Source organism: Echeneis naucrates, chromosome 17 (genome assembly GCF_900963305.1).
Source record: "Echeneis naucrates chromosome 17, fEcheNa1.1, whole genome shotgun sequence".
Classification (NCBI taxonomy): domain Eukaryota; kingdom Metazoa; phylum Chordata; class Actinopteri; order Carangiformes; family Echeneidae; genus Echeneis; species Echeneis naucrates.
In genome coordinates, this window is record NC_042527.1 from 17,713,801 (window position 1) to 17,734,229 (window position 20,429).

The window sequence follows — 20,429 nt, forward strand, 5'->3', positions numbered from 1 at the left end:
TCCATAGCATCTTGTTTTAATAAACACTAACATTTAGTGTTTTGCTAACATCATAGGTCATTATGGTTGAGCTATAATAGCTCCATTGAAGAGATTGGCCTCTCATAGGAGAATAATACCACTACCTCTGGAAAATACCAGAATTATTAACAGATTTCACAAAATACTTTTTCAAGGGGAGAATATACACCATTAAGTTTACATTGAGATTTATCTGCCCTAGTTGGAATCCCTGTTAAGTGACACACTGACACCTAGAGCACAGGTACATGAACAATTTATTTACACAATATGTTTGCACCAAACATATCAGCTTTCGGTAGCAGAAAATGTCTACAGGTCTGCTCTTACACCAAAGCCTGGTCCTTTAGGAGGTTCTGTCAGGGAAGTCAACCCTCCTGCTGGCTCGCAAGAGAAACGCCCACTCCTGTAGAAAAAAGGTTATTGTCCAGCTAGTGTATAAATAACTTTATAAATTAGATAAGGATTAGATGAATTATTGTACCTGGGCCCTGGGGGTGGAACTCTGCCTGCTTTAAGTTCATCAATAATATCCTCAATGTCCTTAGGTGTAAGGTCCTCCTGGAATAACAAAGGAAAATAAAGTGAAGCAAATTGCATGATTTTTTTTTATTATTCCCAGTAGGTGCCAGGCTTTTTAAAATTCTCAATAGTTTTTTACTTTACGTCCAAGAACCCGTATTAAGACCTTGTCATAATTATTTAATTAAATCCTACATACGATGGGGGAATTTTAGGGGCTCAGATATTTGAAATGCTAACTCTGCCAAGTTTATGATGAATACATCACATTTTGAAAATATTGCCAGTCAAAATAAATACTTTTTCTTAAAAAAAATCTAAAATAACTTTTATTAACGATAATACCTCAAATGGGGCTTGACAGCCATGTTGCTGATAATTGTTATTTAGTCGCAAAACTGCATCAAATACAGTGAAAGATTGCAAACTAGATCATAAAACAGCGTATGTTCCCAGTCATCAAGGTCTTGGTTGTCTAAGGAAGATGAATCTGACTTTAACATCTTCTTGGAGGTGAAAGTATTCAAGAATCTACAACCAAGACCAGTTGGCAAAGTTTAAACTTTCTCAGACAACAAAACTGGTTTTACTGGTCAGCTCAGTTTAAAATGGTGTCGGATCACACAAGTTTAACAATGTAACTCACTTATACAATACTCATTCCAAGCAAAGCTAATCTGTCTGTTTACAGAGCTGATCTTTTTTTTCTCACAACAAAATTGACACTAGGGAGACTTAAAATCTGACTGAACGGCAATTAGCACCAAAAAGACTGTAGGGGCCCAGCCATTCTACCCTCACAGTCACATTTACTTTAACTAGGCCATTTACTTGTGCTCAAATTGCAATAACTGAATTTCCCATTGCAATGAAGTGCAGAATTAGTTTCAGATTATATTTAAAGTCCTTCACATCACATCTGACTCATAAAGTTAATATACTTTCGAACTGAGTTCATGGATGAGCCACATTAATTTAAAATGTATTATTGTTCTATCATGGTTTCTATTTCTAAACAATTCTTTCAAGCTGTATGTATTTGTAAACTGTACCAAACCTACGTTGCCTTCCAAATGGGAATAAAAAGTTTGTTTGTTGTTTGCCTTTCCAGAAACTGATATTTTCTCTGCAGACATTCTTTGCAAAACTCACTTCACGTTTTAACCTAATTTTGCTATTTAGATATAACACTCATTTAATATGCCATCTGAACTCACGTAATAGTTGTCATTGATCTGGACCATTGGAGCATTCACACAGGCACCTAGGCATTCCACTTCTATTAGTGAAAACATCTTGTCAGGGGTGGTCTCTCCAACCTTGATCCCTGTAGAAAACAAAAACAAACTATAAAAGCTTATCTCCTGACAAGCAGTGGCTAGTGTTAGTCAACTCAAGCAGTACTACCTGTAGTATACCACTGTAGCATTATAGCTGAGTGATTAAAAAACAAACGAATTCACGAGCTGGTAAACTGAATTAGTGACACTAGTTTACTATTAATGGAGTGTGTATAAGAGCTGACAGATTAATAGCACGGACAAGTCTGAATTGAAGTGTTTGTTACCCATTTCTATGCCTGAAATATACAAGTTTTTTTTAAATTTGCATTGTCAATTCCTCATTGGGGTTCTGCTTAAAATGGAAAATGGCTCTCATACCCAGCTTGTTTTGGATGGCGTCCAGGATACTGTCTGAGTTACAGAGCATGCAGGGTGTTGTTGTGCAGATCTGAATGAAGTATTTTCCCACGGGCTGACGGAGGAACATTGTGTAGAATGTCGCTACTTCATACACTCTCATTGGAGGAATTTCCAGAACCTCAGCAACCTGAATGAAAACAATTACAAACATTGACACAAAAGACATGGTGTTAGACAGTCCTGAATAAAACTTGTGTAACAGACTTTTCTGAGGAATTCTGTCATCACACAGCTGTAAATCAAATTCCACAGAGTCACTGTAGCCGTGCCTTGTTCATGGCGGAGATGGGGAGCCATCCATGTTGCCTCTGGGCTAAGTCTAACACTGGGATGGTGGCTGCTTGCTTGTGTCCTTCAGGATACATTGAAATGATTGCTTCAATCCTCTGCAGGGGTAAAAAAAAAAAAAAACAAAATCAAATGAAATTTCATCACTGAAAGTGAACTTACTTGTAGCTTAGAATAACCAGATATTGAACTCCTTTAATTGTTCTACAGTTTGTTACATTTTTTTCATTATAGAGACAGTGACAAAGAGGAAAGGGGAGAGGGAATGACATTTAAGTTGCAGTTAAGGGCTGTGGGTCGGACTCAAACCAGGGCCGCTGCAGTTGGGGCTGTCATAATTGTATGCATGCTAACAGGTGAGCCAGCAGGGAATCCCAAAGTTAGAGAAATTGAAACTCCAGTGTTCCTGTTATCTTCTCAGATATTGATGAGAGATTAATAAACAATGAATGGGTTGACAGCAGCTTCAAAAAGTACTTCAACTTCATTTCTGATAATATCTGGGTGTTCATATTTCACTGTGTAGCACAGTGGCAAGTACCACTTTAAGAGAGTATGGATGGAAATCCCCACTATTATGTTTTGTACAGACAAAAAGAGAGTGAATACTGTAGGAAACTATATAATCAGTCTTATAGTTGTGAAATTGGCTTGAAAATGGTTTGGGAATCCTAACTGTAATAGATTTAAAACAAACAAATTGTAGTATGTTAAAATAGGTGTACCTAAAATCTGTACCAAACACATTATGTCGTATGGCAGTATGGCAGCATAAAAACAGATCATTATAGCCCCAATATGCACTGCTCAGGACAGGTGTCTTACATTTTTGTTCTCCTCAGTGAACTCAAAAGGGACGTCAGGGTTATTGTCAGGAGTATCTCTGTGCTGAAATCAAAAGACAGGAATAATCCTGGTTAGTCATCTCTGAATTACATTTGTCACTCTATTTTGTTCTTCAAAAATAAGCAGACGCTATTAAACATAGAATTTAACTTAACAACTAGCACATCCTTGTGTGAATAACAGGCTTATGGCATCTAATGGTATGTGTTAAAAAATTCATATTCCATCATGTGAGCCCAGAGGACAAACCAGTGTTTATTTCAGACCAATGGTAAGAATCCACTGAGACATCACCTCTGTGCACACTGCCCCCTTGTGAACAGCAAAAATCCTTTGAGCAATTAACAAAGCAGACTTCAATGGTGTTTACTGTTAGAGATGTCACAAATATTTACATATGAAGGGGAAGATTATTCAGTCATACATTTTGTTTCTCCAATCAAGGATCGAAAACATCTTTACTTTCAAGAGAGTACAAAACCATGATATGTTTCCATTACATGAGAATATCATGTGATGTTTTTGCTGGATTGCAGGGTTAGCATGCCTAGAGGTCTAACTCTAGGAGGAGGATGTATTAGTAGCTTTTGGAAAGCAGATACAACTTTAAGCCAGAAGCAGAAACTGAGTTGATGACAAATTGATCATATTTACACATTAAATTCACCAAAGCTAAAGATAATCAATGTAATTACAGCTGAGTTTTTGAAAACACTAATAACCTTTGAAGTGGTTTGGTGTAAACACTGGAGTAAAACTTACATGGGGATTAATTCAATTTAGTGACCAATTACCACCTCATTCCCATCAACAAATTTGGTTTGATTAATTGTATCATTTTGTGTGAACTTGAGAGATATACCCATTTAAAATGCATGAAATATAGTTAGATGGACTACACCCACACAATGATGTAATTCCAAAAATAAGGACAATTAACAGTGATAAAAATTTTGCCAATATAGCTTATTCAGAATGTTGTCATCAATCAAAGTGGTCCTCCAGAGCCAATCTCTATTCTACCTCAGTGAATTCACATCTTTCCTGTACCAAGCATTTGTGATTTCAGAGCTAAACTGAATCTGTCGGACCAAATTCAAAAGTTTGGGACCATTCAACCAACTGACGCTAGCTCAAGTAAACCAAAGAGCATATTCCCTCGTCAGTTGTTGTTTCCTTGTGACAAACAATGTCATGATCGAGTCTGTATCCACCTTTGTTTTTTGGCAAAGACACCAACTCACCACAAAGATGCCACCAGCCCCAGCACGTACAGCAGATCGATGCAAACTCCTGACCTGTCTGCCCTGAAAACACAGAGAGAGCGAGAGAAGACTTAAATAACTTGGCAGTGTTTTGATAATACCTAAGATACCCAGACACCACAGACCTTTCAGATAATTTTAACTGTGACCATTGTCTACTGAGAGTGGCTAAAATCATTCATTTCAATTTTGTAAAATAATCAAACTATTTACTCTATTTTTCCTGGAGCTCATAACAAGCACCAGGCCAAAGGATCGTTTTGACTATGAGATGATTAAACCATAGTTTAGCTTAACAACTAGTTTGCATTAGCTTTAAAGATATAATTTAAAAAGTTAAACACAGATTTACACGGAGACGTTTCCAGAGGTTGTAGTCGTAGAGTAGTATTAACATTAACTTGCATCTTTATATCGAATCATAGAAATTTAAGATGCTAATATATGTCTATTTATCTACTTCATTATATAGTGCTTTGTATATATATTTTTTGTATATAGTTGTATAGTTTTATATATATATACACACATGCGATTTCAGTACTTTGACATTAACAGCTGCAACATCGTGTTTTAACACACAAGTCACACAATCAACACAGAAATCAAAGTGGTTATCAGTGTCCGGCCTGTTTATTCCCCAATGCATTCTACATTTATAGCACTGTTCATTAATCCAATAATCACCTTGTTAACGTTTGACAACGCAGAGCTAAGCTAGTTAGCATGCTAGTGTTACCAAACGTCAGCTAGCTTACAGGCCGCCACTGCTACTTGCCCTTGTAAGGAGTCACAGCGCTTTCTCCCAAAATAAGCAAAATCAGCATTTAAATCTTGACCCAAAATCAGAAGGAATATCATAACCGTACCGTCTGCGACACCGCAGAGCGAACAGCGGCGCACAAAAACATGTTTGGGCTCGAAGTTTGGTCCCGGTTGGTTAAGAGATGGACGGGACAGCGGCGGACATCAACACAGGAGCTATCGGGTTCGATTGGGACGGTCTGACGTCACTCCAGCGGCGACGTCGCTCAATCGATCCCAGAGCGAAAACATCAGCTCAAAAACTAAACATGCCAACAGACTTTTGAATGCTTCCTCTGAGCCATGTTATGTAACCTAAACGATAGTTTCTGTTGCCTGTTCACCTTCGACAGACAGAAAAATAGCGATATTATTATTATTATTATTATTATTATTATTATTATTATTATTATTATTATTATTATTATTATTATTATTATTATTATTATTATTCATGATTATGAAACAGTCAGATAAAAATGCCATTTGTTATTCAAAACACTGGAATACTCTTTGTAATTACTATGAGGACAAATTTTCATAATTGTATCTTTTTATAATCACAAGATGATTGTAAAATTTTGTTTAATTTAAAAGTCTGACAGAGAAAAAGGATTTTACAGTTGAATAAATGGTGCAATGGGAAAATGTCGTATGTTGAGTTAGAAAGTAAATGTTAAGCAATGTTTGAAAATTGATCTAGCCTAAAGTCCTCTTGAAACATTTTTTTTTTTTAAAGATTGTGCAAGTAAAAAAACAACCTAAAGGAAAGTCCATAACATATACAAAATATATACACATGTACCTAAGGCATAACAGTATACCACAGTAAAACTTCAGAAGGATGAGGGATTTTGTTTGGTTGCTGTCACTTTTTTTTTTTTTTTTAATCCGAGAACACCCATCACCCTCTCTGTCAGATCGAACCTCCCTGTTCCTGCTTGAATCCAAAGTATTCATCCCACTGCTCACCTCCTCCTCTTTTCCTCCTCCAACTCCATGCTTGGAAAAATAATGCTATCAACAGACCAGAGAGGCCTCATCCAATGAAAAAGTGGGAGTGCCGCACCCTGCAAGCCAATTGGTTGGTTTGGCACTAAGCAGACTGGAGACAGCCTCCAGCTCAGGGATTAGAGGTTGGTCTTTGTGCATGCTGAATTGTGTTACTTCAATGCAGCAGGCCTTGTAGTGTTCTTACCTCACCCAGGAGGATTCAGACAGATCAGCAGTGACTCCAGATTAACCTATTTTCAGACTCAACCTCTCATGATATAGGCCTGTCTACATCGGTCCTTCCACAATGGTTGTTCCTGATTCTAAGGACAAAATGTACTACCCTTCTGATGACCTGCAGAAGGATGCTCATGTGCCTGGTTTCAACTCTTACCTGGCACTTTATAGGAAGTCTCTGGAGACTCCAGAAGGTAGGTCAAATATGCCTGTATTTTTACTGCAGTGTTTTCCTGCACTTCATATACGCCTTGGCCTGGCTGTGTGTATCTCTCATTTTTTATCTGTTCTGCCTGCAGCGTGTAACACTGAGTTCACTGTATTTCAGCTTTCTGGAAAGATGTTGCTGATGAGTTCTTTTGGAAGACACCACCAGTAGGGCCAATGCTGCAGTACAACTTTGATGTGACAAAAGGGAACATATATGTTAAATGCATGGAAGGGGCCAAAACCAACATATGTTATAATGTCCTGGACAGGCATGTGAGGGAGAGCAACCTCGGCCAGAAGGTTGCCTATTACTGGTAAGCAACAACGGGATGATGGCTTTGATGGGAAATACTGCCTGGAGTTATGTCAGGTATTCCGGTCAATAGCAACTGTTATGTCCCCATTTGAAACCCCAGTGCACCAAAACAAACCACAGTCTTTGTCCGTCTCGCTGCTGTTAGAAAAAAAAAGAAAAAAAAGAATATATAATTCAAATTCAAAACAAGATCTTGGTTACATTATAGGATTACAGCAGATTGTAAAACTAACAACGCAAATTTATGTTAACTCGTAGATTTCTTTACTGTCCTTTTCCTGAATGATCTTTTCAACTTCTGACTCTTTGGAAGGAATCCTTCAACAACTCACCAGAAATGATTTGGTCTATGCTTTCAAACGTGATATTATGGCACATAGCACCATAGATCTATTTGCTCTGTCAACTGAAGAGTCTTAGCAAACAATGCGTAATTGCTCTGCAAAGTAATTGGGGTTCAATGGAACCAGATACAGAATAGACTAACCATCAGTCACATGGCTCTTTGTGTCCTAACAATGTTTGCACTACAACATTGTACTTATGTAATGTGTCTGTAAGTGTTTTCCATTCCTGTTTCAGTTGCGTGCAATGTGATGAGGATATAGCATATCAGCTGTGTTGATACTGTATTCATATGAATATATGAGTAAGGCAGCATCAGTCATCACAATCTGCGACACATTAAAATCTAGGATTATTTTAGCAGTGCCTCAAACAGTGAGGCCCCTTTATCAATATGTTGCATCAGGAGTTTCATTGTAATAGTTTAGTGTACCACTCCCCAGCTTGTGATAAGGTTAATGCCAAGCTGTTGCAATGTTTTGGCTTTCGACTCACAGCTGACGCTTGCTGCCCCCATGTTGTCCCCTGCCTTTTGGAACATTGTGCCACACAGTCCTGACAAACATCCAAACCCAATTTAGACACAGGAACCAGTTATCTCTCAAATGAACTCGCTGCTCCATGGTGTTTGATAAGGCATTAAAATAAAAGGCGACACACACAGCCAGCGCTTCTGCAGGTCTTAGATTATTATGCCTAATGAAATTTTGAGTGTGTTTCTCCTCAGGTATTTTGTCTTTCCAGGGAGGGAAACTCCCCAGAGCAGCACATGACCATCACCTACAGCCAACTGTTGAGCCAGGTGTGCCGCTGTGCAAATGTCCTCAAGCGTTTGGGTGAGAACATTAAATTAGTTGCTTAATTAACTCAAATATGAAAACAACTCAATGACAGTTAGCAGCAAAATAAATCAAATGCAACAATTGCCTCGTATTGATCTTTATTTCCTAATTGCAACATGTATTTGCTTGTCTTGTCTAGTCAAAATGTCAAACTGGAGGAATTTGTTTGGAATTTGGAATTTGTTTTAGTTTCATGCTAGTTTATATCCTGAATATATACAGCCACAAAAAGATGAACTAAAATCAACATTTCCGCTAAAATGACTCAGGATTGGTTATATTGTTAGGCCGACAGCTAGCTAGCCACTAAAAAAGGCTCTGTACAGTATGCCCAAGGTACTTGCTGCATGAAGGACATACCATATGGTTTCTGGCTCATGAGTCAACATGCCAAAGCGCACTCTAAAATTTGTCCTTGATCAAGGTGTCAAAAAGGGAGACAGGGTGTCCATCTACCTCCCCATGATCCCAGAGCTGGTCTTCACTATGCTGGCCTGTGCTAGGATAGGTGCTGTTCATTCCATTGTGGTAAGTAGTAGGATGAAAAATCAATTTCACCAAATTCTCAACCCATTGTGTTTTTGCGTTCCATTACATTCATCTTTCAGACACTTAAGTCCAAAGCAGCTGACAATAAATCGCACCGTTGGATTTTAAGAGCGAGATTTTAAAAACCTTGATTCAATTTTGTTGATTTTCTACCACTTTACTAACTACATTAGCTTCATGCAGTGTCATGGCAGCTTCTAAGCAGCATAAAAAGAAGTGAAATTAAATCAATCAACATGTTTGTTTGCTATATTTGTTGCTCTGACCCCTTTCCTTGGGCAAACATCTGCTGAATCTGAGCTCTTGCTTCTGTTAGTGCAGGTTTCTCTGCTCCTGCAGTTATCAGCTGTCATCATTGTGAAAACAGCAGCACCTGTACTTAATATATGGGTCAGAAATTTACTGGCTGTATCCAGTTTGGGCAGACATCACAGTCCGTGCAGTTTTGCAAGAAAGCCAGCACTAATTTACATATTCAACCTAATCCATCTATGCAAAGCCTGGGGGCCTGGTTAAAAATATCTTGAGGTTGATAGCTTGCTAAGGTCTTTTTTTGACAGACATGAGTGTCGGTGACCTTGTCCATGCTTAGTCATTCTTGTATATTTTAAAGCTTTATCGTATTATCACTTTTGATATAAATGCATCTTAGTAACAATTGTTCATGTGCACCCTGGCTTTTTACATTATCACGTAACTATTTGTGATCAATCAGCATGGCATAAAACTCTTTCATAGACTGCCAGCACCACTCATGCACTGACATTTTGCTGAGTCCAGAGTCCTCAGTGACCTGATTCATAATGCTGTCAGGAAACTTTACACTCAGTGAACTGTTAACCTTGGCCAGAGCACAAGTGTCTGGCAGGACATGCAGCAAATTACATCACACTAATGCGCAGATATGAAGGTCTTAATGTATTATTGAATAAAGTAACCACTCTACACATGGTGATGATGGAAATGAGCTACATGTCCCATCAAAGTGTCTCTTCAAACTTTAGAGCAGATTTTTGCTCATATAGCCATGAAGTAACTACTGAGAAATCATGCTTCAATGAATTCAAATAAAGCATAACAGTTGGACAATCAGAGAGCTCAGGTATTGTTTCAAGCTGGTTACTGCTGCTGCTAACTAGACCTGATAAAAAGCCAAACTTCGATTTTTGCTGTTGCTGACTTACATTTTTAATCCAGTAACATATGAAATAGGCTGCGGAAATAGCAAGTTATCAACAACAAAACAATGTGAATCAATAAAGTGCTAACAACCACCTGCAGATCAAAAGGTGAGCTAAAACCTGGCAATCTTTATTTGGAAGAGAAAAGAAGAGGACATGAGAAATATTACACAAATGCTTCTTGGTAACATCTGTTATAATTTACACACCACTCCTGGTTAAACTTGACTGCACAGTTTCTCTATGTGCACATTTAATGGGTTAAATCATGTGGCTAAACTTTTTATGTTTCCAGATTGTAATTACTTTGATGAGTACAATGTTGACATAAGTTATGCACTCAAAGGGCCCCTGGCAGATGTATGAATAAAACAGCCTCCACCCTTCTGTACGGGAGCAAAACACTGAAAGAGACAAAAAATGACTAATAGTCATGCAACTGTATTGCGTTTCTCTGCAGTTGTTTTGCATATCTTTGTGTCTCTGTGTAGCTTTTGGAGTGGTAATGTTATGTGTCCTTGTAGTTGTTTTGTGTCCATTTGTGGTTGCAATATAAATGATAGATAAAGCCAATAAAATAAGACGCAGGCTGTGATGAACCGGCTCTTTCTCTCTCTGTGTCTTTCTGTCTTCATGTTCAGTTTGCAGGTTTCTCCTCTGAGTCTCTGTCTGAGAGGATTATGGACGCTCAGAGCAGCATCCTGGTGACAGCAGGTAGGTCCAGGAAACATTTGACCGGCCTGTTTGAAGACACCAGGATATGATGGTGGTAATGATTATGTTGTAAAGAGAGTGACTGTTTAAACACTTTCTCCCTGCTGGTTAACGCACTTCATCATCGATTTATCATCTGTCACTCTCCCCCCCTTTGTCCTTTTGTAATATACAGATGGTGTTTACAGAGGAGAGAAGCTGATAAACCTGAAACAGATTGCGGACGAGGCTCTGGAAAAGTGCAGGAAAAAGTAGGTCCTGCTCACAATAACAACCATTTCTCATGTCTCAGCAGCTGCCCTTATTTACGCTCATCTGTAATGACACACAAGTCACAGCAAAACACAAACACGCACACTGCAAAGCCCCATCAGCTGTTATCAGGTGCGCTGAGTTTCTGAACACGGTTGCCAGGCAACGTGGAGCTCTCAGATTCACCAGGGAAGCCCGAGCTGCGTGTCTCCCGTGGCAACGTGAGTTTGGCAGGGATGTGATCTGAGAAACAAAGCGCGCTGGCAATGAGTATCTGTACTTTACTGTACCGTGCTGCTCACCTAGCAAACTGCTGAAATCAGGTGATCCAGCAACATCTCTGAAAAGCTTCTGTATATTTTTTTGGGATTAAAAATAATATCTTTTCACCAATTATCATCCATTTGTAGTTTCACCCAGCTGTTTGGGGTGTTTTTAAAAAATCTTACTGTTGCGGTTGAACTGGTGATCGTTGATTCTCACCATCTATTGGTCAAAGGATACACAAACAAATTCTCTGTTGCTCTTCCTAAAGAACGTGAAGTTAGGAGATTTTCTTCATCCAAATCAGGGTCCAAATGATCATGGCGTGTTGTTCAGATTCATAATACAGATAAATAAGGAGACAATAAAGCCTTTAAATCAAAATGTTCACATGGTAAAATTATCAGAATAAAATATTCATAAGCATCATTTTATCTCATGTCCCAAGGGCTCACATGATCCAGATATCTTTCTAAATTCTTGAAAAGTGGGACAACACAAACACCCTGTAGCCATGACATAAGGTTTTATGCCTTTCACTGATCCTCGCATATTTTCTTATTTCTTCAGAGCATCATCCAGCATCACTAAATGTCTTGTTGTCAAGCACCCAGCGCTGAGGACAAAAAGTGGGGCAGCCTGCAACAAGCTACAGGTGAAAAAAACAAAAAGAACAACAACAAAAAACAATCTTAAACTGTGACAACTTGTGGCAGTTGTGACAAAGTTATGACAGTATTTCTATGAGATGGTTGAATGAGAAACATGCGTTTCTGTTATTTTCTGTTATTACAATGTTTTTGTCAGTGTCATACGTTTTGTTGCTCTTTTGTAGCGGTAGAAATATGGATCTTTGAGAGAAAACTACATCCTTTCATCTTTCTGTCATTCCACTCAGAGTAAAATCTTTTACCTTGTATCACAAACTTTTCACAAACTACGACCAACAGCCTACATTTTATCTTTTTAGGATTTAAGGCACAGTTGAGTTGAGGCATAGATCACATAATTCACCATCCAGCGCTAAATTAAAAACAAATATAACCCCAAAACATGGCCTCTTAAAAATTTGGACTGAGATCAGAATATGCCTCCTAAGGGCGCAGTAAATTACTGTCAGTTCAGAGCTGATATGGTGTGTTGCTGCCTGCGCTCCTGGCACACGATGTGAGCAGATGTAATGAGTGGTTTCATGCGTTGGATTTGTTCCCTGTTGCTCTGCTGCGTTCAGACCCCCTGGGACTCGGAGTGTGATGTGTGGTGGGATGAGGCGATGAGAGACTCTCCTGACGAGTGTGAGCCCGAGTGGCTGGACGCTGAGGACCCGTTGTTTATCCTCTACACCAGCGGCTCCACCGGCAAACCCAAAGTAAGATAAATCTTTGGGTAGAAACATAACCTGCTGTTCGCTCTCTGCTTGTGAAGCCTCTCCAAACCCACAATTTTACAACAAATCACAGCATCTATTTTGTACCCTGATAAGCCTGTAATGATGTTAACCGTGCTGGCTTTTACATAATCTGCCGTCTTCAGTGAGAATTTATGGTTTTATGCAACGAGGTGGAAATACAATCCTAGAAAATGATCTGTTCGCTAAAAATCCCACATCTGTCTTTTGTGTATCACTGTGTCATTATTGCACAAAACACTGCAGTGAGAGCTTCAAGTAATAAAAACAATTTTTTCTGTTGCCTGGCACATATGCAGATGCACAACTATTGCACGCACACCATGAAATGTAATGTTTTACCTTTGTTGGGACTTGCTTTTTGTCCGTAGTCCCCACATGGTGGCTGTGTGGGTCGACTAATGTCACCACAACATGAGTAATTATTTTTGCTGTCCGCTGTCCTTGTGTTGGCCAGTGGCCTCAGTCATGGTTCCTTCCTTGTGCGACATTCAGGGTGTGCTCCACACTGTTGCCGGGTATCTGCTCTACACATCGCTGACCTTCAAGTACGTGTTTGATCATCACCACGATGATGTGTACTGGTGCACTGCAGACATCGGCTGGATCACCGGGCACTCTTACATCACCTATGGCCCTCTCGCTAACGGCGCCACAGGCGTTCTAGTGAGTGGGGAACAACACTTTCCTCCTTTTATTGGACTGAAATATACCCACAGTATCACCAGGAGGCGTATTTTAATAAAGACTGTTCATAGAAAGCCCTGAATGTGTTTGGTTTTTTTCCCCAGTTTGAAGGCATTCCCGTCCATCCTCACGTGGGTCGGTTCTGGGAGATTATTGAGAAGTACAAAGTGACCAAGTTCTACACAGCTCCCACAGCCATCCGCCTGCTGATGAAGTACGGACAGGAACCACTGCAGAAGTAAGAGCCTACATCGCTTCAGAGAAGTCCTTCATTTTTTTAGAGGTTTTTCCAAAAGGATTACAGGAGTAGTCTCAGCCTCACCTGAGAGGTGCCTCTAGTGTATTTTTATATCTGGGTTTCTTAGCTTTCATATGGAAATTTTTTTTACCCAAGTCATCACATCTTATGTAAGAGTTTTGCTCGGCAGAGAAGAGTCAGCGTGATAATGTGTGAATATGCCTTTTTTTATGGGGAGTTCTTCAACTAAGAACAGGGTTTTATGTCAAAAGCAGAGGAACCTCTGGTTTTTACTATGTTACTACAAAATTCCTACAAATTTACATCAGTTTATTAGTGTAACACTACAAACACAAAATTAAGCTTACGTTAAAAAATATTACAAGACCTTTAAATTTCCTTTCGATACAGAGAGCAATGAGAAATATCATGAATCTGATATCTAAGGGAAAGCTCCTCCCTTGCCTCTGCCAGGTACGACCTCTCCAGCCTGAGGATTCTGGGTACGGTGGGTGAGCCGATCAACCCAGAGGCGTGGCAGTGGTACCACAAGGTGGTCGGTCAGGGCAGATGTCCCATTGTTGACACTTTCTGGCAGACAGAGACGGTAACGGACACTCACCTCAGCTTCCTTTCCTCCTGCTGACAGGCTTTTTATTTCCCCCTGCTCCGAACAATCACTGCTCTATCAGTCATTATCATAATTTACTGAATATTAATGGAAACAAGTTTACATTTTAGATAAAGATTAACTCTTTTTTTTTTTATAACCATGAGTGACAAATATTTGCCTTAAAATTTCTACCAAAAACTATGCAGAAGAAAATCGTTTTGTTTGGTTCTCTAGTCTTGGTTATAGACTTTTGCATAAACACGCCTGTTGAAGATCACCGTGATTTTAGTCATCAGGGACTTGCCTTTATCTCTCTGCAGGGAGGTCACGTTTTGACTCCTCTGCCTGCTGCCACGCCGCTGAAACCTGGCTCTGCTGTGAGTGAACACATGTCCGTCAATGCTGTTTACCTCACAGTCATCTCAAAAAAATCAACATTACATTCAAACATAAGCTATAAAAGTCGTGCTGGCGAGGAAGGGTTTTGTTTGCATGTTAAGATTACGAGTCTGGCTGTGATCTGAAGCCACCCTTCCTCTTTCAGACCTTCCCTTTCTTCGGGGTGGAGCCGACCATCCTGAATGAACATGGAGAGGAACTGGAAGGGGAGGCTGAAGGCTACTTGGTAAGTTTCAGGTCAACTCAATTCAACCGTTTCAACAAAGAGATTTTATATATGCACCTTAATTTACATGAATTAACTTCAAAAAACAACATAACTGCAATTATTTCACCTCACTTTTTTTTTATATATAAATCGGCCTAAACATCTTTGTCTTTGTCTCTTTTCCATAGTTTGTTTGTTTGTTTTATTTTCTATTTGATTTGGCTAAGTTTTAGTTTGAAGCTATTTTAAACAGTGTTATTGTTGTGTTCAGTTTAATAGTGCCAAATGGCATAGTAAGTTTTATTTGTAATTAAAATACTCATGCAGTTCAATACATTTGCCGGTACTCAACTACACATATCAATAAATCTGTCTTTAAATAGCTTCACCAAAATTCAGCCTGTAAAAATCACAAATGCCAACAAGGAGAAACAACTGTAAAAATAAAAAAAGTAGCCGTCCTCCTTATACATTTGTCTATTCTGTGTTTTGTTACAGGTATTCAGGAAGCCGTGGCCTGGAATAATGAGAACTCTGTACAGAAACCATGAGCATTTTGAAAATACCTACTTCAAGAAATTCCCCGGTTTTTATGTGACTGGTGACGGTAAGACACACAAATCAGTTTTCATCTTTCATCCTTGCAAAACAGACAGATCAAGTTCACCCTGCAGTCACACAGATTGTATATCACTCGGGATTAAGCACCGAAACAGTACATTATGATCTCACACTTAAATACCAAAGGGTCTCCTGAGAGAGAGAGAAATGGTATAAAAACTTATCTGACCGTTATGCAACTTGTTTTCTCTTCTCTCAGGCTGCCGGCGGGATAAAGATGGCTATTACTGGATCACAGGAAGAATAGACGACATGCTGAATGTGTCAGGTACCGTACAAAGAGATAAGGCAGCCGCCTCTCAAAACCTTCAACACCAAACTGGGCTGTTGTGACTCTTATGTAATATTTCTAACTTTGTGTAATCATCTTTCATTCCTGTGATTTATCACGGATGTAACGGTTGACTTGTATGAATTTTCGTTGTCTTGCAGGACACCTGATGAGCACGGCGGAGGTGGAGGCGGCTCTGACGGAGCACCTGGCCGTGGCCGAGGCCGCAGTGGTGAGCCGGCCTCACAAGGTGAAGGGCGAGTGCCTCTACTGCTTTGTCACCCTCAAAGACAGCAGGGAGTTCAACCACACGACGGTGGAGGAGCTCAAGAGACTGGGTGAGACTCACGACACAGGGCTCTCATCAAAATGGTGCGATGTTTGGATTTAGTGTATGTGAGAGCGACTTCTGCCTTTTCTGAGGCAGGACTGTGAAAATGTGAAAGCATTAATGCGGATGAATGCATCAGAAAGTGTGTCGTCAAGATTTCATCAACTTTGTGATGTCACAGCTACTGCTTCCACCCAAACCATTCAATCTTGGTTTCTCTGAATGTTTTGCATTAAATCACTCAAACACTTGTTAATACTAGAGCTCCAGAGACGAGACGAAAGATTCACAAATATCTTCTGATGGATTCGAACATATAAAATAAAAATGAATGTGATATGCTTCTATCAGCATGAATCCATCACAGAAAAATACATTTGGTGTCGAAGAGGCAGCAATAATGTATTTGGTGGTACTTGATGCTGCAGCTGCCTCATTGTGCACATGTTCATAAAAGCACCCACATTAGGCTTTTTGCAGGACGTGACAATCATATTCTGCACGACACTGATTCATTTTCTCTTCCCCTTTTATCAGTGAGAGAAAAGATCGGTCCCGTTGCCACGCCCGACTTCATTCAAAATGCCCCTGCGCTCCCAAAAACCCGCTCAGGTAAACAGCTCAATGCCTCCTTAATCCTCCTCCTCCTCCCCCCTTTACTCCCCTCCTCATCCGTCTCCTCTCCTTCCTTCATCCATTCAGGGAAGATCATGAGGCGTATCCTGCGAAAGATCGCCCGCAACGACAAGGACCTGGGTGACCTTTCGACTCTGGCTGATCCAAAAGTGGTGGAGGTGCTGTTCAGCCACAGATGTGAAGCTGCAGCCTGAACAAACGGCTCCATCTCTTGTCCTTGCTGGTTGGTGATCAGTGTATCAGTGTGTGCACTCACTGGGAGTGAATGAAGAAGTTGGTATCAGAAAATAATCCTAATAAAGATTCATAAAAATTCAAATGGTTGGTTTAAGTGGAGAGAACAGATAGAAAATGATGGGAAAAGGAAAGTTTTATGTAGCTGTACTGATATCAACAATTATATTTTATATTACCTTTCAAATCTTTTTATGTCTCAAATCATTGAAGGGGAAAGTGAATCTTTTTTTCACTTTTTGAAATCCTGAAATATTAAGGTCAGTTTTGCACTGGTGTATATTGAATCTGTATCTCATTTCTATAATGTGAAAATAAAACTGTTTAATCTGTGTTGTTGCTGTTTGGTCCTTGACTGTCAGAGCAGAGCAGCTGTTGGACGCCCTCACATGGCAGCAGTCGTCCCCTGCATCTGATAATCTGTTGGCTTCTCTTTTACTGCAAAAGCCCGTTTTACTCTCCTGCAGAGGCTTCCTGCCTTTTGTCGTCTAATGATGTGCAGAAACACAAACACACACAGCTTTGATGATGTGATCAGAGCAGCAGGCAGCAGCAATTATCAGCGACAGAGGAGAAAAGTGGCTTGTTTTTAAGTCCAAAGGACTCTTTTGAAATTGAAAGTGTCAGTGAGCTTGAAAAGGGGAATAAAGACATTACAGCATGTTTTTAAAGCAGCAGCTGTTGAGCTGCTGTTAATGTTGGATCAGGAAAAGTCGGAGTATTCTTCTCCGATTCCTTTATTCACCACTCTGTGTCACAAGCATGCAGCTGTGTGTGTAGGTGTGTAGTTGGGTACGGTGAGGACAAAAAAGAGTCCAGAAGCACGACGATGGGCAGCGTTACATCATCACCCCTAGCACCAGGGAAGTGGTTACCATGGCAACCTCTTCACCCCCCCCCCCCACCCACCCCCCATCATCCATCTCCTCCTCCATCTTCTTCCAAAAGCAGTCTGCAAACATTAATAAAAAAAAAAAATAAAAATAATAAAAAAGTTTTAGCTCAAAGATTTCTTTGTATTTGTGTTCGATAAAAATCAAACAATCTGAGAAAGTAAAATCTCTCACGTTTACATCCCTTAAAAAAAATCCCATTTATTTATTTTAAACATAGTAGATAACTTCATCCACTAACAATATGTACTTAGTAAATGTTATTCTCAAATACTTATTCTGGCTGCGCTTCAAACATAAATGTAGTTATTTTGGTGTGTACGACAGGTTCAAAGCTGTCACAAACTTACTGTTAGTGTTGTTGTTGTTATTATTATTATTATTATTGTGTGTTTTGGTTATGAATTTTTGTCTTAAAAAATTGGGAAAAGATCTGATATCCCAACTTCAGCATCACACCCATCTTAGCAAAAGGAGAACACAGCTGTCAGACAGCAATTTATTGAACTTTTCCTTCTGCGTACATTTAAATATCGGCCTCAGCTTGCAGTCTGACACAGACAGTAGTTTCCTGTTGGTAACTGAATTACAGAGATCGAATGTCACAGACTGACTTTAAAGCCTCGGCGGCTGAAAGATGGAGCTGGTCCTCGCTGACGGAGCATCTGACGAAGTGACAGTCAGCAGCAGATCAGACAATGAATTATTAATAATCTGCTCCAACATTACAAAGACTAATAACACAACAATCACTGTGAGGCAAGTCTAAAATATAGAAGCTCGTTATTTACAGTTTTTTTATTTGTTCTCTGGTCTCACTAAGGACTAAAAAGCAGGTCCCCACATTGTAATTCAAGTATGATGCAGCAGTTTTATGCTCTTCCTGGTTAGCCTTTTTTTTTTTTAAACAAACCCAGCAGATTTCAATGTACTTGATGTACACACATTTGTAGGAAAATACAGATATGCAGATATGAGAGTACATACAAAAGCACGTTTTACCATTTCCACAGAGAGTTATTGTGTGGAAATCATTGAAACTCCTCTCAAGCCCAAATCTCTGGAGGATTACGGCCCCAAATCCTCCGTCATTGTTTTTTGAGTTGGTATCAGACCAACTCAGAGAGGCGGAGACTGAGCCTCAGAGCTATACATCCCCACTGTGAGTGACACAAAGATGTGTGTCTGTGTGCCATGACGGAGACCCGGCACGTCCAAAGGAAATTATGCCAACAAAAGAGGAATCAAGGAGGCACCAAATGAATGGCATCTTTTTGTTTTTCTTTTCAAAAGACAGACAGATGGTGTAACTGAACTTTTAGTCTGTTGGACATTTTTCCACGTAGAAGAGGAGAATCTGATATAATCAATCCGAGGTCAACCTCGTAGTCTTTACTCCATCACATTTATTTAGTTCATATAAACACTGGAAACTATTTAGTCAATGAGTAAACGATGATTGTAATAAAGATAAGATAAAACTTTATTGATCCCCAAGTGCTAATTTATGAACCGTATATAAAGTAATTAAATCAGCCTTTATCAGGCTAAATACTACAACATTTAGGTGAACGTACATCATTATAGTCCGAAATATATTTGGGGGTAAAACAAAAAAAATGTTTCACAGCATATTAAACTGTAGTTGACGCTTTTTCATTTTGTATAAAATGACTCACTGACTCACTTTTTCTGTAAAACTGTTGATGCTGTAAGTTCAACGATTTTACGGAACTGAATGCTTCCAGGAAACACTGACTGAGAAATGTCTCAACACGTCATGTCACAGTCCTGTATTTTCTTTAAAAGCTTTCTCAGCTGGACATAAAGTTTCTGATATTCCACGGCCCCGCTGCTTTAGTTCAAATGATTGTCACACTCCACCACCTGATGGGACTGTCTGTTTACTAATACAATAGTTCATTTGTTGTGGAGCTAAAAAAGAAAAAAGTGGACACCCGGCCTGTGCCACACTGTTTCCGCGCTGCTCTGATGTTCGGATGGGCTTTTTCTCCCTCACATGAATAATGATGTAGCAGAAAGTGAAGGGAAATAAAAGGCCTCTGGGCGCAGCTCTCCCTCAATATGAATTCTCTTCGGGCCAAACCTTTCGCCTGAGCTGAGAGAGGGGCTTTTTGTAATGTTGGCATGACAACCCCTCAGCTAATGGCACAGTCGGACCCATTGTGTCTCTCATTGTCCGTCCCAGGCCTTTGCACACAGTTGCAGACGTGTGGTTCGGGATCCAGGTTTTGACAGATTGCACGCTGAAGGAGGCGTCTCAGAGCCTCCAAAAGTTTAATTCTGTCAGCGGGACGCACACGGAGAGCGAGTGCACTTAATCCAGACTGATTCAGACTGTCCCAACAGAAGGTTTCAACCCCTCATTCACTGACAAAGAAGTCATGAGTTCCTGAGGCTTTGAGAGCAGTAGGTCAAAAACTTCTACAAGTTGTAATTATGGTTCATTAAAGACAGCCTCTTATTTAATTACAGCATATAAACACAGAATATGGCCCTATTTATTAGTTCTTGCTT

General features: G+C 39.7%; 2 protein-coding genes across 3 annotated transcripts; one reads left to right on the plus strand and one right to left on the minus strand.

Moving 5' to 3' along the window:
- Positions 1-260: 260 nt before the first annotated feature.
- On the minus strand, positions 261-5,646 carry ndufv2 (NADH:ubiquinone oxidoreductase core subunit V2). The gene is made up of 8 exons (XM_029525006.1): positions 5,515-5,646; positions 4,625-4,687; positions 3,360-3,422; positions 2,516-2,632; positions 2,205-2,373; positions 1,761-1,870; positions 506-582; positions 261-427 (listed from the first exon to the last, which is right to left on the minus strand). The coding sequence occupies exons 1-8, from the start codon at positions 5,554-5,556 to the stop codon at positions 334-336; spliced, it is 735 nt and encodes a 244-aa protein (XP_029380866.1). The 5' UTR covers positions 5,557-5,646; the 3' UTR covers positions 261-333.
- A 991-nt stretch (positions 5,647-6,637) lies between these two features.
- Positions 6,638-17,285, plus strand: acss2l (acyl-CoA synthetase short chain family member 2 like). Of its 2 annotated transcripts, XM_029524583.1 has the most exons (18): positions 6,638-6,873; positions 7,008-7,203; positions 8,295-8,386; positions 8,817-8,920; positions 10,764-10,836; positions 11,012-11,087; positions 11,923-12,007; positions 12,584-12,721; positions 13,256-13,426; positions 13,552-13,685; positions 14,160-14,292; positions 14,619-14,675; positions 14,843-14,923; positions 15,404-15,512; positions 15,726-15,794; positions 15,959-16,135; positions 16,666-16,740; positions 16,831-17,285. In XM_029524583.1, the coding sequence occupies exons 1-18, from the start codon at positions 6,750-6,752 to the stop codon at positions 16,956-16,958; spliced, it is 2,022 nt and encodes a 673-aa protein (XP_029380443.1). In that variant the 5' UTR covers positions 6,638-6,749; the 3' UTR covers positions 16,959-17,285. The 2 variants fall into 2 exon arrangements, with proteins under 2 accessions (XP_029380443.1, XP_029380444.1); XM_029524584.1 differs by lacking the exon at positions 6,638-6,873 and having other exon boundaries at positions 7,124-7,203; positions 8,278-8,386.
- Positions 17,286-20,429: the final 3,144 nt, after the last annotated feature.